Source organism: Choloepus didactylus, chromosome 5, assembly GCF_015220235.1.
Source record: "Choloepus didactylus isolate mChoDid1 chromosome 5, mChoDid1.pri, whole genome shotgun sequence".
NCBI classification, from domain to species: domain Eukaryota; kingdom Metazoa; phylum Chordata; class Mammalia; order Pilosa; family Megalonychidae; genus Choloepus; species Choloepus didactylus.
In genome coordinates this window covers 105,315,777-105,329,791 of record NC_051311.1, presented here as the reverse complement: position 1 = coordinate 105,329,791, position 14,015 = coordinate 105,315,777, and the positions used below count along the sequence as shown (strand labels likewise).

Below are 14,015 nucleotides of genomic sequence, written 5' to 3'. Positions count from 1 at the left end.
ATTGGGGATTTGTACCTCGTAGTGGGCAGTTCACACTCGCTAATTAAAACCCCAGTTGGAGCTCAGCTGAGCTATATTCGCTTGCTGGGAGAGAGCTTCTCTCTGGCACCACGAGGCTTTGCAGCTCAGGCTATGGGAGAGGGGGTCTCACGACTTGGATCCGCAGGTTTTGCTTACAGATTTTATGCTGTGATCTTGGGCATTCCTCCCAATTCAGGTTGGTGTATGATGAGTGGATGGTTTCATTTGTCCCCCCACAGTTATTCTGGATTATTTACTAGGTGTTTCTGGTTTTTTTCAGTTGTTCCAGGGGGACTACTTAGCTTCCACTCCTCTCTATGCCGCCATCTTCCCTCCTCCTATAGTTGATTTTTATGTACCACACAATTAAAGCATCATTAAGTCACCTCTCAGTCCCCCACTTTCTGGGATAATTTATCACTGTATGTTATTAAAACCAGATCATTAATTTGAAAAACACAAACCTCAGGAAAAAGTACCCTAGGTTTTACTTTTTAAAAATGAATAAAGGTGTTTTCTAGGCTCATTTCTTTAAAATTAGGGTTTAGAGCTTACACATATGCCATTTTAAGAGATGGAATTATTATTTTTTTATTCTCAAATTTAACTTAAATTCATGTTGAATTAAGAAAATAAAATCCTATAGTATAGCCTTGTTAAAATAGATTTACCATACACAGATTCAGATGTGTTCTTAAAGTCATTAACTAGTGCATAAGTACAACCGAGGAGCTCTACAGCCGTATTTCTTGGTTATCAAAAAGGAAAAGGCATATGTCTAGGAAGCTTTCCAGGTCCACCATCTGTCTTATTTACAAATGCACCTGTCTAAAAATAAGTCATTCAGGAAAAGAAGCCCTCACTTCCTTTACCATGATGTTGAGGTGTTTGTTGAGATACACCCATTAATCTAAGAAATGGGAGTTGGAAGTGCCCTCTGGCCCTTTAACCCACCTGGCATTCTGATTCATTCCAGCACGATGGAAATCAGAATAGAACACAGGCCAGCAGGAGGACAGGAGCGACTGGCAGTTGGAAGCATGATGGCGGTCAAGCGGGACATGGGAGGAACCGGTAAGTGAAAGAAAGAAAGAAATGTTAAGTTGACCTGAAACAAACAAACAGAAAAGGATATTTGTAAGAGAGTAAGTTAAAAATAACTTGGCATTTTTATTTGAACTTAAAGAAAAAAACAGCAGGGAAAGAAAGGTCATTTCTGAGATTTGTTGATAGGAGAGAAAATAAAGAATCAAAAGTTGTTTGTTCTGTATTTGCTGTCATTATCCCAGCAACACTATTAGCTTTTAATGTCCTGAGTAAAGTTAAATAAGCAAATGAGAACTTAGTGATTCCCACATTTTAAAACTGTATAGACCAATTAAATTTATAAAAGAAAATGAGGAAAATAATATGAATAGCCTTTTTTTTATTTGACAAACCAAGGATGGTCTGTAATCGCTACTACATAAATGAAAGGGCATTTTAATGTGATACTAATGCTACTGTCAGTGACTGTCAGCAAATACTTTCCTACCAATAATTTTTAAAATTATTAACAGCCACCTTTCATAAAGCTACATAATAGCACGGGCACTTGCATTCTCTCTCTCTTATTATACATACATATAGACATAGACATAGATGTGGACATAGACGTAGACATAGACATATCAAAGAAGCCAGGGATTTAGAAAAAATTTATAATAGATTGAACAAGAAGATAATGTAAACAAAAACAGTGTGAGCTTACTCTAGAATAAACTCTCTTTGGAGAGATTTTTCCCTAGGACGTGATTGTTGGTTATTTCATTGGAAACAAACAAACAAAAACCTTGTACAATTTGAGCCTTGTTTTAACCACACACTTTCATTTCAAATAAGTTGCTTACCATTACACTGGAAAGGGATTTTGCTTTCCAGTAGCATTTGACAAAGTGTGATGATTCTTTTTTGTCAAAAGAAACAAAAATAAGAGTTCATCACTGGGGAGGTATCCTGACAATGTAACTATTGTGATAGGCTAAAAACTGGAACAATCCAGAATAAATAGGACTCATCATGTCCTTCACAGGCCATCCCCGAACGATCAGTAAACGGGCTTTTCCATTGGAATCACCTCTAATGCCACAAATTCCACGCAACAATTACTTGCACTTTAAGGAGGAGAAGCAAAGACTACAGCTCAAGAAATTCCTCCTTCATAGGATGTTTCTCGTGGCCATGATACCAGCAAACACAGAAAAAAAAGATGTCACTGAATACTATGAGAAAGTGTTTCAGTTAATTTTGAAGCATCACCTGGAAGAATCAGTGACAGGATTGTTGGTCATATATCCCACTTCCATTCTGCATGTCCTCGAGTCCTCCAGTGGTACTCTTTTCCAAATTCTCACAGATTATGTTAACCGTCAAAAGAGTGAAAGAGAATTTTTTATCCAAGGAATGAAAATCATAGTTGTGTCCCATAACATCCCAACAAGACTCTTCATGCAATGGCATGTTTCAGTAATAAAAGTTCCAGTTATGTATCTTGATGATGTGACACAGTCACAGTCCCTAGAAGAGCTCATCTCAGAATTCCTCATTCAGACTCATAAACTGGCATCGTACCTTTTCAAGACTGTTAAAGTGGGGACTAAAGGGCCAGGTGATAACTTGCACCAAATTGCACCTGAACTACTACTTCCAGAACAAGTAATAAAGTGCTTGTGCAAATCTGAAGAATTCCTGGACCCAGAAACATTCCTAAAAATGTACAATAAACCCATACATGTCACTATGGATTCTGAGGTGGTATGGCCAGCTCCTTCTCGTTTCTAGGAACGAGAGAGATGACATGATCTCTCTGTTAAGGAATTTATGCTACTTAATAAAAGGAAAATATTCCTCAAGTTACTCTTCTCAAAAATAAAGGAAAAGAAAACTGTAATATGCACAAAGGTAATATAATAATCTTTATAGAGAATATTGAGCTAAACTTGAAAATGTATCTATTTGTTCTGATTTGTTATTTAATAATTATTTTAATAGGTGGGGAGTTTAATAAGTTCATAATAAGTTCTGAAGCACATAATTTCCATGAAACTACTGAATAATTCTAAGAAAAATATTGATGGAAAAAAATAACCAAACACTCGATGCAGATTCTCATTCATTCTCACAATCACTGAGTAAGCCACTCCCAGACATAATACTATGTCTGTACAAAAACTTAGGGGAAAACCTTGAATTGCTTGCAACCTGAGACTAGAGGCAAGCATGTGTAAGGTAACTATGATATGATATGATATGGTACATATTATGATGTAATCTAGCATAATAATTCTTATCATAGAAGTATCAGAAGAAATTTGAGAGCACAAATGAGACAGTTAACTGTTTAAAAACCCAACGTATGCAAATATTTCAAAGATCACATATTCTGAACTATATTAAGAATACTGAGGCTATTATAAAGCAAAAGGACATACTAGCTTTTTGAAACCACCAGAAAATATATTATCAGAAGCATCTTATTCCTTCATGCAACATTTGTTGAGTACCATGTATGTGACAATTTTCCAGGCACTAGGGATACAGCAAAATACAAAGAAGACATGATTCCTGCCCACATATCAACTTACTGTTAAGTAATTCCACGTAAACTAAACAAATCGTTTTCTCAGTTTACTTCCTATAAAGCAATAAATTCAAGTTGATCTCTTCCTTGACAACTTCAATGATACGTTATCCAAAATTACTTTAAGATCTTACTACACAGACTGGATTTAATGGGAAAATTAGTCATATCATTTTAGTTTTATTTTTTGTTGCTTGTTTGATTTCTAATTTCTTTGAGGGAAAAAAGCAATTTCAATATACACCTCAAATAAATTTGGTATTATATGTTCCATTTCAAAATCAAATTTCAGAAAAGGTCATTCCTATTTTTAAAAATTTGTTATATATATTTAAATAAAGAATGATCTTTTTTCACTTTTAGCCAAACCTGAAGATGCATTCATTTCAGTTTAGTAAAAGGAAGAGTATTTTTAGATAAAATGAGAAGTAATTCGAAAAAAGAGTAAATAATTTCTAACCTTCTATCAATTTAGCAAATATTAAACACCTAGTATTAGTAAAAATATACATATATATTATATGCTATTTACTCTTTGAGCTATGAAAAAGATACATCACTATCAAAATAGCTGTTTAGTGACAAAATGATTACAGGTGAGAGAACATGTCTTGCAGTTTCTATAAGAAGTGAGCCTTGGTCCAGGCTTTGGAAGGTGATGAGGATGTGGATGTGAGAAGAGGTTTGGGAGGACAGACCAGAATACTTAACAGAGCAAGCAGAGAAAGGACATAAAAATTATATAGTTATGTATATGAAATAGTAGCATATTGTATTTTCCAGAAATAGTCACCACAATCTATCCTATCCCACATGCTCTCTTTAGAATGTGCCCTCCAATAAATTGGTGAGTTCTAAATCCCCTCCCCTTGAAATCAGCCAGATCCTGTCTCGACCAACAGAGGAAACAGAAGTGATGCGATGTGACCTCTGAGATGAGGTCATAAAATGCCAGGCACTTTGCCTTGCTCCCTTGGAATGCTAGCTCTTGGATCCCAAATACTATGCTGGGAAAAATCCAAGCAGTTCAAGCTAACTTCTCCAGCTGAAGTCCCAGCCAACAGCCAGCATCACCCACTAGACGTGCAAGTGAGTGAGCCGTCAGATTATTCCAGATTCCAGCCTTCAAGTCAAACCCAAACTTCCAGCCAGTCTAGCTGACCCTGTGTGGAATAGATATGAGCTGTTTCCACTGATCCCTGCTCAAAGTGTACATCCATGAACAACATAGACAACTGTTGTTAATTTAAACCACTAAGTTTTGGATTGGTAGTTATATAGCAATAGGTCACTGGAATAATAATATATATCTATAAACTGCTTCATATAATTTATTCTTTCATGTATACACTGAAAATTTACTGAATATTTATTAGTAAACACTAGTGGGGCAAACACTATGCTTGTTGCTGGATATGGAAGGAGCAGTAAGATATACATCTACCTCACTGCATAGCATAGATCTTTTATTGGTCTATAATACTTTCTGGTATAAGAAATAATGGTGAAAATGCTGTTTTGTATATTAAGAATCATGTTTTTGGCAGGGCAGTGGGCAATAACAGCTTTCCCATCAGCTTAAAACATTCAACAGTTTGAAGTCACTAAACTTACAATTAAAAAGGAGCAGTTTCCAAGCCAGTCAGTATTCTGAGCCTGGAAGTCCAGTAAATTTCTGTTATCTCTTCACGCAACGCCACAATGCTCAGGTGAAGAACATTCCTCTTAAATGAGCTGTTTTCATCAGTTCTATTTCAGGAAGTAGATATTTGGGAATATAGACAACTTTTTCACCTTATCAAACTGGAATGAATAGTAGATTTGCAAAGCATTTTAAACATATGAGTTTCCTATGTCCCAACCCACACAGGAGCAGGCACCTTTGGGGCCTGAGGGTAAAATCTGCAACACACCAGTTTGTGTGCCCCATAAGCAGGGAACCTGGAGGGTGTGGTGAGGTCCAGGGCTCAGCGGTTGGGGACAACATAGAGTTGACTGCAGACCTTTTCCACCATTAATTGCAATCATGGAAGTGCCCTAACAAGTTATTCTTTAAGCTACTGTGATTTGGCTGTGGGATCAAGACAGTGTCTCTCCCCAGTCTGTATATTGAATTAGAAATTTATATATAAAATAATTCATCAACCATTGTATTTAGTGGGTCATAGTCATTGCATGTAAATTGTTGTTAATATTATTAGCTCAAAGAAGTATTAAGGCAAAAAGTATGATTTTTTTGCATGATTCATTTCTAATTGTTTACATACTAAGTTTATTGTCTTGTGAATTTTAGAAAGATCTAAAGCTTTTCATTTGTCATGTGATTTTTATATGTGTCAGTTTCCATGTTTTGTTATGAGTTGGGGAGGTTTATTTGTATTTTACTCCAATGAAGATATAAAAAGTAATGCAGTGGAAAAAGTGGTAGAGTTGGGAAGTTTGTATCTATTTTATAGACTGGTTTGGGCAAGAAGCCTCAATAAATATTAAAGCTAGAGAGAAAAGTTTGTTGAGGGGCAGGATATTTACAGTCTCAACCGTGAATCCTCATAAATTGCTCATTAGCCATCAGAGGAAACAGAAGTGCAGCAGCCCAGCGAGGAGGTTAAGGGGCTGATACGACCTGAATCTGAGTACCACCACCTAACCAGGCTGTCAGGAGGCGCAATTTACCAAACTTTTCTGTGCCTAAATTTCTCCATTTGTTAAAAAAGATACGCAGGTAGCATCCCAGGGTGGATGTGAGGACTAAGGGAATCAAAACAACTGAATGACATCTCAGTTTTTGCATCTATACAACGTGACTAATTTCAATACCCACTTTAGAGGGATTTTGTGACGATAATTACTTTATATGAAATAGTGCTGTGTATGGCACATAATATGTTCTTTAAATGTTATCAGCATTACCTGGCACATAGGAAGGACTCTGCAGATGTTAATGTGGTATAAAAAGAGAAAATGTGTATGTATATGTAGGTGTGAAATCTAGAAGTATTAATAAATCATTATGAATCCACTTGTATCTTCAAAAAAAAAAAAAAGAAAGAATGAATGAAATAATGGTGGAACACTAACACATTAAGCCAAAGTAAAATGAAAAAATATGAATCATTTTTGGAGGAATTTATAGAAAATTACTAAATGATAATATTGTTGATATATCTAAATGATAATATTGCTGATACATTGTATTAATTTTAAGTTAAAGGATTCATAAAGTCCTTACTGCATAAATACCTGGAAAATAAAATAACTATAAATAAACTTTATTCATTCATTCAAATGAACACACTGGAATGAATTTATTCAAATGAAAGTTACCTTCACTGTAGTCAGCTCAGGAAAGTTTAAGGTTTATACTTATTCCAGTAACAATGTCATTGTGGAAAGCATTTTGTGACTCTTCCATGGCACCTGAATTAAGGAGGTTTATAAATCAAAGAGAGGCTAAATATTTTAGTTATATCTAGTTTTTTGATCACAAAATAATATGTACTCCCACCTAATTAGTGATCTTAATATTCAGCTTATATTAACAGTATACATAAACAGTTCATAAAAAGGTTTGTTTTTAAATATTATACTCACTCTCAAAGGAAGATCTGTTGTCACTTCCTATATTAAAAAGTGTGTGACATTGCTTAAAAGGGGAAACACAAATATGTTTTCAGTATTTCAGTAACTGGAAATACTGAGATACCTACATACATCACTAATGTTTTTAAAAGACACTACATTTAAATTTAGCTCCATGTGTGTATTTGGGAATATTTGGTAAAATGCAGAAATATTATGTGAATACCTTACAAATGTAATTTAGTTTGACGAAGTACAAAAATGTTGTAAATAATTAAGCCTCCGTAAGATTTATAGCATAATTCTCAATCAAATGAAAGCTATAGTCTCCTTATGATTTAACATTAAATAAAGCCAGAGTACAGAACTTAACCTAAACAGAATATAAATATTTAATACTGAACACAGAATAGTCAATGTTCATATAACGATGAACATATAACATATATATGTGTTTGTACATATAAAGTCGAGTCATTGTGCTTTAATATGGGCATCTTTCCAAAAAGCTGCCATGCTTTTATGCTTATTTTAGACTTGACCAAGGACTTTCAGGAAGGTTACTGTTTCCTTGAAGAATAGTTGAAATAATATTATTTGAAAGGACAATTTTCTATGGGTGACTTTTAAAATTCTACATCCTTTATTTTAATAAAAGAGAATCTGGATTCCTTCGTGGAGTATTATTGCTTAGGACAAATGTGTTTTCATGTTCAGTAACTTTATCATAATGTTAGCCACACAAAGCCACATGTCAATTCAGTTAAATATATCTCTAGAAGTCAGATTTCCCCACCTTCCACAAGGAAGTAGAAATGAGACAGCATATTACCAACATCATATAGCAAAATAATTTCAGATTTTTTCATATTGTATTAAATCATTTAATATAGAATAAGAGTTCTCCCTCTTGTGGTCTATTATTTAAAAACTCAGATTATCTACTGAAAGGATTTATAATTATAAAAACAAATCATAGAAAGCCAGAATATCAAATGTCTCCTTTATTCCCCCTTCTTTTTTGCAGGTAAGCATTCTGAGACCCAAAGATGGCATTAAGTGTTTTGCCAACAGTATCTCCCTCTTCCCACTTTGCCAGTTTAATTATACAATTCTTAATATCCCTCCCTGCAAGTGCACAATTTTAAGCAAAATATTCCTGAAAACTTGCTTTTTTCCATTATTTTAGAATTCTGAATTCCGTTATGGATAGTTTTTTAAATATCTAAGAAAAATTTTATATTAGCTGACCTAATATTGATTTGCTATATTCAAAAGTAACATATTACCATTATCTATGTTTCCTCATTTTATTGAAAGACCAAGTTTAGCACATTTTATGTTGATTATTTGATTCAGTTTTAATTTCTAACAATGGATGTTATCTAGATTCACTGAAATATTTTTGGCTAGTAAATCCTATTCAAACAAATTTAAAAGAGATTTTCCTTACACGTAGGCCACATATACTCAGTTTAATCACGTGACTATAAAGTTAAGGTAAAAAGCATCCACTTTTAACTGAATGTATACTTTACAGAATTGGTTCAGTTGTAATTTTCAGTCAAAAGCATCATGTTCCATCCCCAAAGAGATTATGAAGAGAACAAAGTCGTCAGAGGGATTCTTCTCTTTCCCTCCTCAATCTAGTATGATCTTCTGATCCATGTGCCCATGTCCTCAGCTCCAATCCATGAGCTAATGGCTTCAAAGATGTTTATATCTTCATTTACTCTTTGATTAACTCTTTATTGTATGATTACTTTGTGTCAATCATAGTTTTAGGCCCCATAGATATGACGGCAAAAAAAGACAAGGCTCTTATTTCCAATGAGCATGTACTACAGAAGAGCAAACAGAGAATCAACAAATAAATAAGATGATTTCAAAAGTTTTATGTGACGTGAAAAAAAGTAATAGAATTGATGATGATAGGGAGAGAGGTCAGTTTACATCCACGGGTCAGCGAAGTCTTCTCAAAGGAAGTATCCCCCAAACAAGAGACCTGAATAAGAGAGAAGAGGTGCCATCTGTGTCAAGATGAGGTGGTGAAGGGCAGAACATTCCAGAAGTGAGAACAGCAAGTACAAAGTCTCTGAGGTTAGAGCAAGCATGGTATGTTCGAGGAGCAGAAAGAAGACCAGAATGGCTGGACTACAGGAACCAAGAGGGGCATTAGATTGGAGAGGGTGGCTGGAGCTACAAGACATATGAACCTGTGGACTTAATTCTAAGTGTTGCCTTCACTGCTACACCAGACCTTTCCTCTGTTCCATCCCAAACAGACAGCCTTCTCAAGAAGTCCCATTAGACTCCCACAGGCACCTCCAACTCTACAAGTCTAGATGGAATGCATCATTCCCTGCTCTCCCACTTGCACTCCTGTTTCATTAAAAGAGACCACTCTCCACACAGTTGCCTGAGTCACAAACTAGAATTTGTCCAGATTCCAATCTTCCTTTTCATCACTGACAATCAATCCAAACCCCACCCATTTTCCATGGCGGGTATGTCTAATGTGTGACCTTGTTTCAGTGCCCTCCTTAGGGATTTCCCTCACTCCAGTCTCTTCTCCCTCCTTTCTCTCTTCCCAGTCCGCAGGGTCTTTCTATTAAAGATTAAAGGAATATAGCACATGGCTTAAGAGAGCCACTTCTGGGGTCAAATTTTTGTGCTGAAACCTGGTTCTGCAACTTGGTAGAGCTGTAATCTTTCATTTGTTACTTTAAGTTTCTGAGCCTCAGTTTCCTCATATATAAGAAGAGTGTGATAATAGTATCTACTTCATAAGACTATGGGGTTACTTGAAAAAATAATATAAAGGTCCTGATATACACTACACACACAATAAATGTTGTTCCCCTGATTGAAATTCTTCAATGGATTCCATTTCACCCTTGATTCTCTGATCCTTACTTACTCAGCTACCCAGCCTCACCTCATACCCACCATTCTCTTTCTTCAGGCTTTGTTGTCTGTTTCCCAATAATCCCACGATCTTGCCTTCAGCATCCTTCCTCACTCCTTTTCGCAAAATCCTGTTTATCAATCAAACTTTCTTTCCTCTGTGAAGCCTGGCAAACTCAAGTAACCCTTTTCTGTTCTCATTTCACATGGTTACTCAACCATAGTCTAGCAATTATCCCTTCATATTGCTGTTTTTGTATACTTATCTTTCCACCAGCAACTTGTAAGCAATTACCATTTTTTTTCATATTTGTATGGTGCCTGAAAAAAGGGGGAATTGTTAAAAGTACCAGGAAGAATTTCTCCATAAGGTTAATTTTTCTTTCATTAAAATGCTTGTTCCACTTATTAAAATGCTCTTATATGATTGATTTGATTTAGGCCATTGTTCAACCTCTTTGAAATAGCAAACCTCAAAATATAATATCTGTACTTTTACCTAAAATCTCTAGCTTTACCCACAAAGCTTCTTCCATTCTAATATGGAAAATACCAAAAATACATTTGGGGAGTAATTGAGTGGAGTTTTTGTATTTATATATTACTACTCACTGAGCCAAGTATTAGGAGTTCATTTCCATTTTATTGAATTAAAAATACACTTAAGCTTTGGAGCATCTGAGCAAGCTATTTGTAAATTATACAATATTTATTCTGTATTTAAAAATGCTTCCTTGCCTTGATGTTCTTCAAATTCTTGTTTCACTGACCACACTTGACTGTTGTTTGAGATATGTGCTTAATAAGACTAATATTTTCTGTTGTCTATCTCTACTTATATTGGAAAAGTGTACATTTGATTCCATTTTAATTATATAGTGATCATTTCTAATCTATTCTTATAATAGACTTTATTTTTAGAGTACTTTTAGGTTTACAGAAACATTGTGTTGACAGTACAGAATATTCCCATATATCCCCTCCCTATCCTACCTGCACTCCGTTTCCCCCACTACTAACATTTTATTTTGCATTAGTGTGGTCCACTTGTTATAAATGACAAACCAATATTAATACATTACTATTAACTAGATTTCATAGTTGACATTAAGTTTCACTCTTTGTCTTGTACAGTCCCATGGGTTTTGACAAATGCATATCGTGTATCCATATCATGCAGAATAATATCATTGCCCTAAAAATGCTCTGTGTTCCACGTTCACCCCTCCCCTTTTCCCACGAACTCCTGGCAGTCCTGATCATTTTACCATCTCTACAGTTTTGCCTTTTCCAGAATGCCATACAGTCGGAATCATACAGTAGGTAGCATTTTCAGACTGGCTTCTTTCACTTAGAAATATCCGTTTAAGATTCCTGTATGTCTTTTTGGCTTGATAGTTCATTTCTTTTCATCACTGAATAATATTCCATTTTATGGATGTACCCTAATTTCGTTTCTCAAGTCAGGTATTTATGGACATCTTGGTTGCTTCCAATCTTTGGCAATTATGATAAAAGCTGCTACAAACATTCATGTGCAGGTTTTTGTATGGATGTAAGTTTTCAACTCATTTGGGTAAATAACCTAGGGTTGTGATTGTTGGATCATATGGGTAACCTATGTTTAGTTCAGTTAAGTAACAAATTGTCTCCCAAAGTGGCTGTACATTTTGCATTTTTCCAGCAGTGGATGAGAGTTCCTGATGCTTCAAATCTTGCCAGCATTTAGTGCTATCAGTGTTTTGGATTTTAGCCATTCTAATAGGTGTGTAGTCAAATCTCATATTGTTTTAATTTGCAATTCTCTAATGATATATGATATTGAACATCTTTTCATATATTTATTTGCAGTTTGTTTATCTTCTTTGATAAGATTTCCCTCTTTGAACTGTTCAGATCTTTGGTTCATTTTGTAATTGGTTTGTTTGTTTTCTTACTGTTGAATTTTAAGAGTTCTTTGTATATTTTGGATACAATTCCTTTGTCAGTTATGTGTTTAGCAAATGCATGAGAAAAATAAGCATAGTTTCTGCCTTGGAGAGTATACCGTCTCTGCCCCTCATCTCAGACACATGAAAGGAAATTAAATAATTATAATAATTGTTACAACAGCAGAAATACAAGTTGTGATGGTTTCCTTACCCTATGTCCTCATCTAGGGATGCTTCTGAGGGATATAAGATACAGGGATTTCTGAAAGTTGAATAGATGTTAGCCAAACAAAAGGCAAAGAATAGGAGGGGAGTTTTCTTAACACAGGATATACTCTAGCAGAGGGATGTTCAAAAATCTGAAGGCAAGAAGAGCCTTCCAACACTATGTTGGAAGAATGGAAAGAATTTCAATAAGGGCAACATCTGAAGTTCAAAGATGGAAATCTCGAGATATGAGGTGGGTAGTTGGGCATGGTGCCAGATTATATAGACACTCAAAGCAACATGAGTACTATGACTTCATCTCAAGGGAAATGGGGCACAGTTGGGTTTTAATCAGAGAAATGCCACAAGTGGATATGCATAATAGAAAGACCACTTTGCATTGGGGACAAAAGATTAAAAGAGAATTAGATAACTAGTATATGGATAGATACACCAGTTAGGAGTAACCCGGGTAAGAGATAATAGAAGCCTGTACAAAGATAATTGCAGTAGAAATAGAACAAGATGGATACAATGAAGAGATATTGCAAATATCTTGGTATTTGACTGAAAGCAGAGGGTGTAAAAGATGAAGAAGTCAAGGACTAAACCCTTGCCAGATGGCGATTCCATTCCCTTAGACATGAAATTCTGGGGGAGCACAAGGTGGGGGTGTGCGGAGAGTGAGTTGAGGCTTTCAAGGTGAACCTGTTGAATTTGAGGTATCTGAGAAACATCAATGCTTCTACTATCCAGTAGAAAGTTGAATGTATTGCCCTAGAGCTCTGGAGATGGGTCTTACAGAGATAGAGATTTGGAAATCAGACAATAGAGAGTGAGTGAGGCTCAGGAGTAGCAGTATCACCCAGCAGGAGCATATCAAGTTAGCAGGATCAGACAGCCTGGGGCAAAGTCTGAGTAATGTCAAAATTGGAGGGAAGGGCAGAAGGAGGAACCTACAAAGAAATGTAAGATACTATTTAATTCAATTTAAATTATTCAGAAGCAGAGAAAGAAAATTGGATGAGGTTGGTTTGATGGAAGCCAAAGGAAAAGAATATTTCCTAAAGAAGAGAGTATTCAATAGCATCAATTGCTGCCTAAAAAGATCTTATAAGTAAATGACTGAACAGCAGTTTTAATGACAAAAGTTATCAGGGGTTGGGAAAAGTGGTTGTTTGTAATGTAGTGGAGACAGAAGCAGGAAGCAGTAGGTTGAGGAGTGAAGGTCTGGTGAGGAAATAACAAGTATAGACAATATTTCCAAAGTTTGGCTGTTGGCAGGGAATTTACAGAAGTTACTTAGGCATGTAAAGGTCCTTTTTAAGATTCTAAATCTCTTACTAAAGGGGACCACCAGTTCGTTCTAGTTTTTAGTAAAGAATTTGTTATTTCATGTGAGATTAAACATCCAGTGGTGGCCCAAGGGGAACAAAGCTCTATCCAGTGTCAAATGGCAAAGATCTGACTATACATACAGTTCTGGAAAACAATGGTTACTCAACAAACATTTGTTTAAATAATTGCACTAGTAGCTGTACAGAAAGTGAATAATACATGAGCGAGCTCCGATGCTATAGGTCAAACCAAACCTTGGATTATTCCATTGGATTTCCATGACCACACATTTACAGTTGACTGCAGATTATCTAATGTGCCTTATCTACTTTATGGATCAACCACATTGCATTTGTAAATTTTGCCCAACAATCTGGCATTTATCCAGGCTTCTCTTTCTAGCCAGCCAGAAC

General features: G+C 35.5%; 2 protein-coding genes across 2 annotated transcripts in view; one reads left to right on the top strand and one right to left on the bottom strand.

The window, feature by feature from the left end:
- The window catches only part of ZNF804B (zinc finger protein 804B), a 562,233-nt gene that overhangs the window by 523,751 nt on the left and 24,467 nt on the right, over positions 1-14,015 (bottom strand). The gene's annotated exons all lie outside the window — the stretch shown is intronic.
- Positions 2,080-2,841, top strand: TEX47 (testis expressed 47). Its single transcript, XM_037836607.1, has one exon. It carries the CDS (start codon positions 2,080-2,082, stop codon positions 2,839-2,841), a length of 762 nt encoding a protein of 253 aa, XP_037692535.1.

What these genes read in the sequence shown, in the direction of transcription:
- TEX47 (XM_037836607.1), top strand. Translation starts at nt 2,080, where the DNA reads ATGTCCTTCACAGGCCATCCCCGAACGATCAGTAAACGGGCTTTTCCA.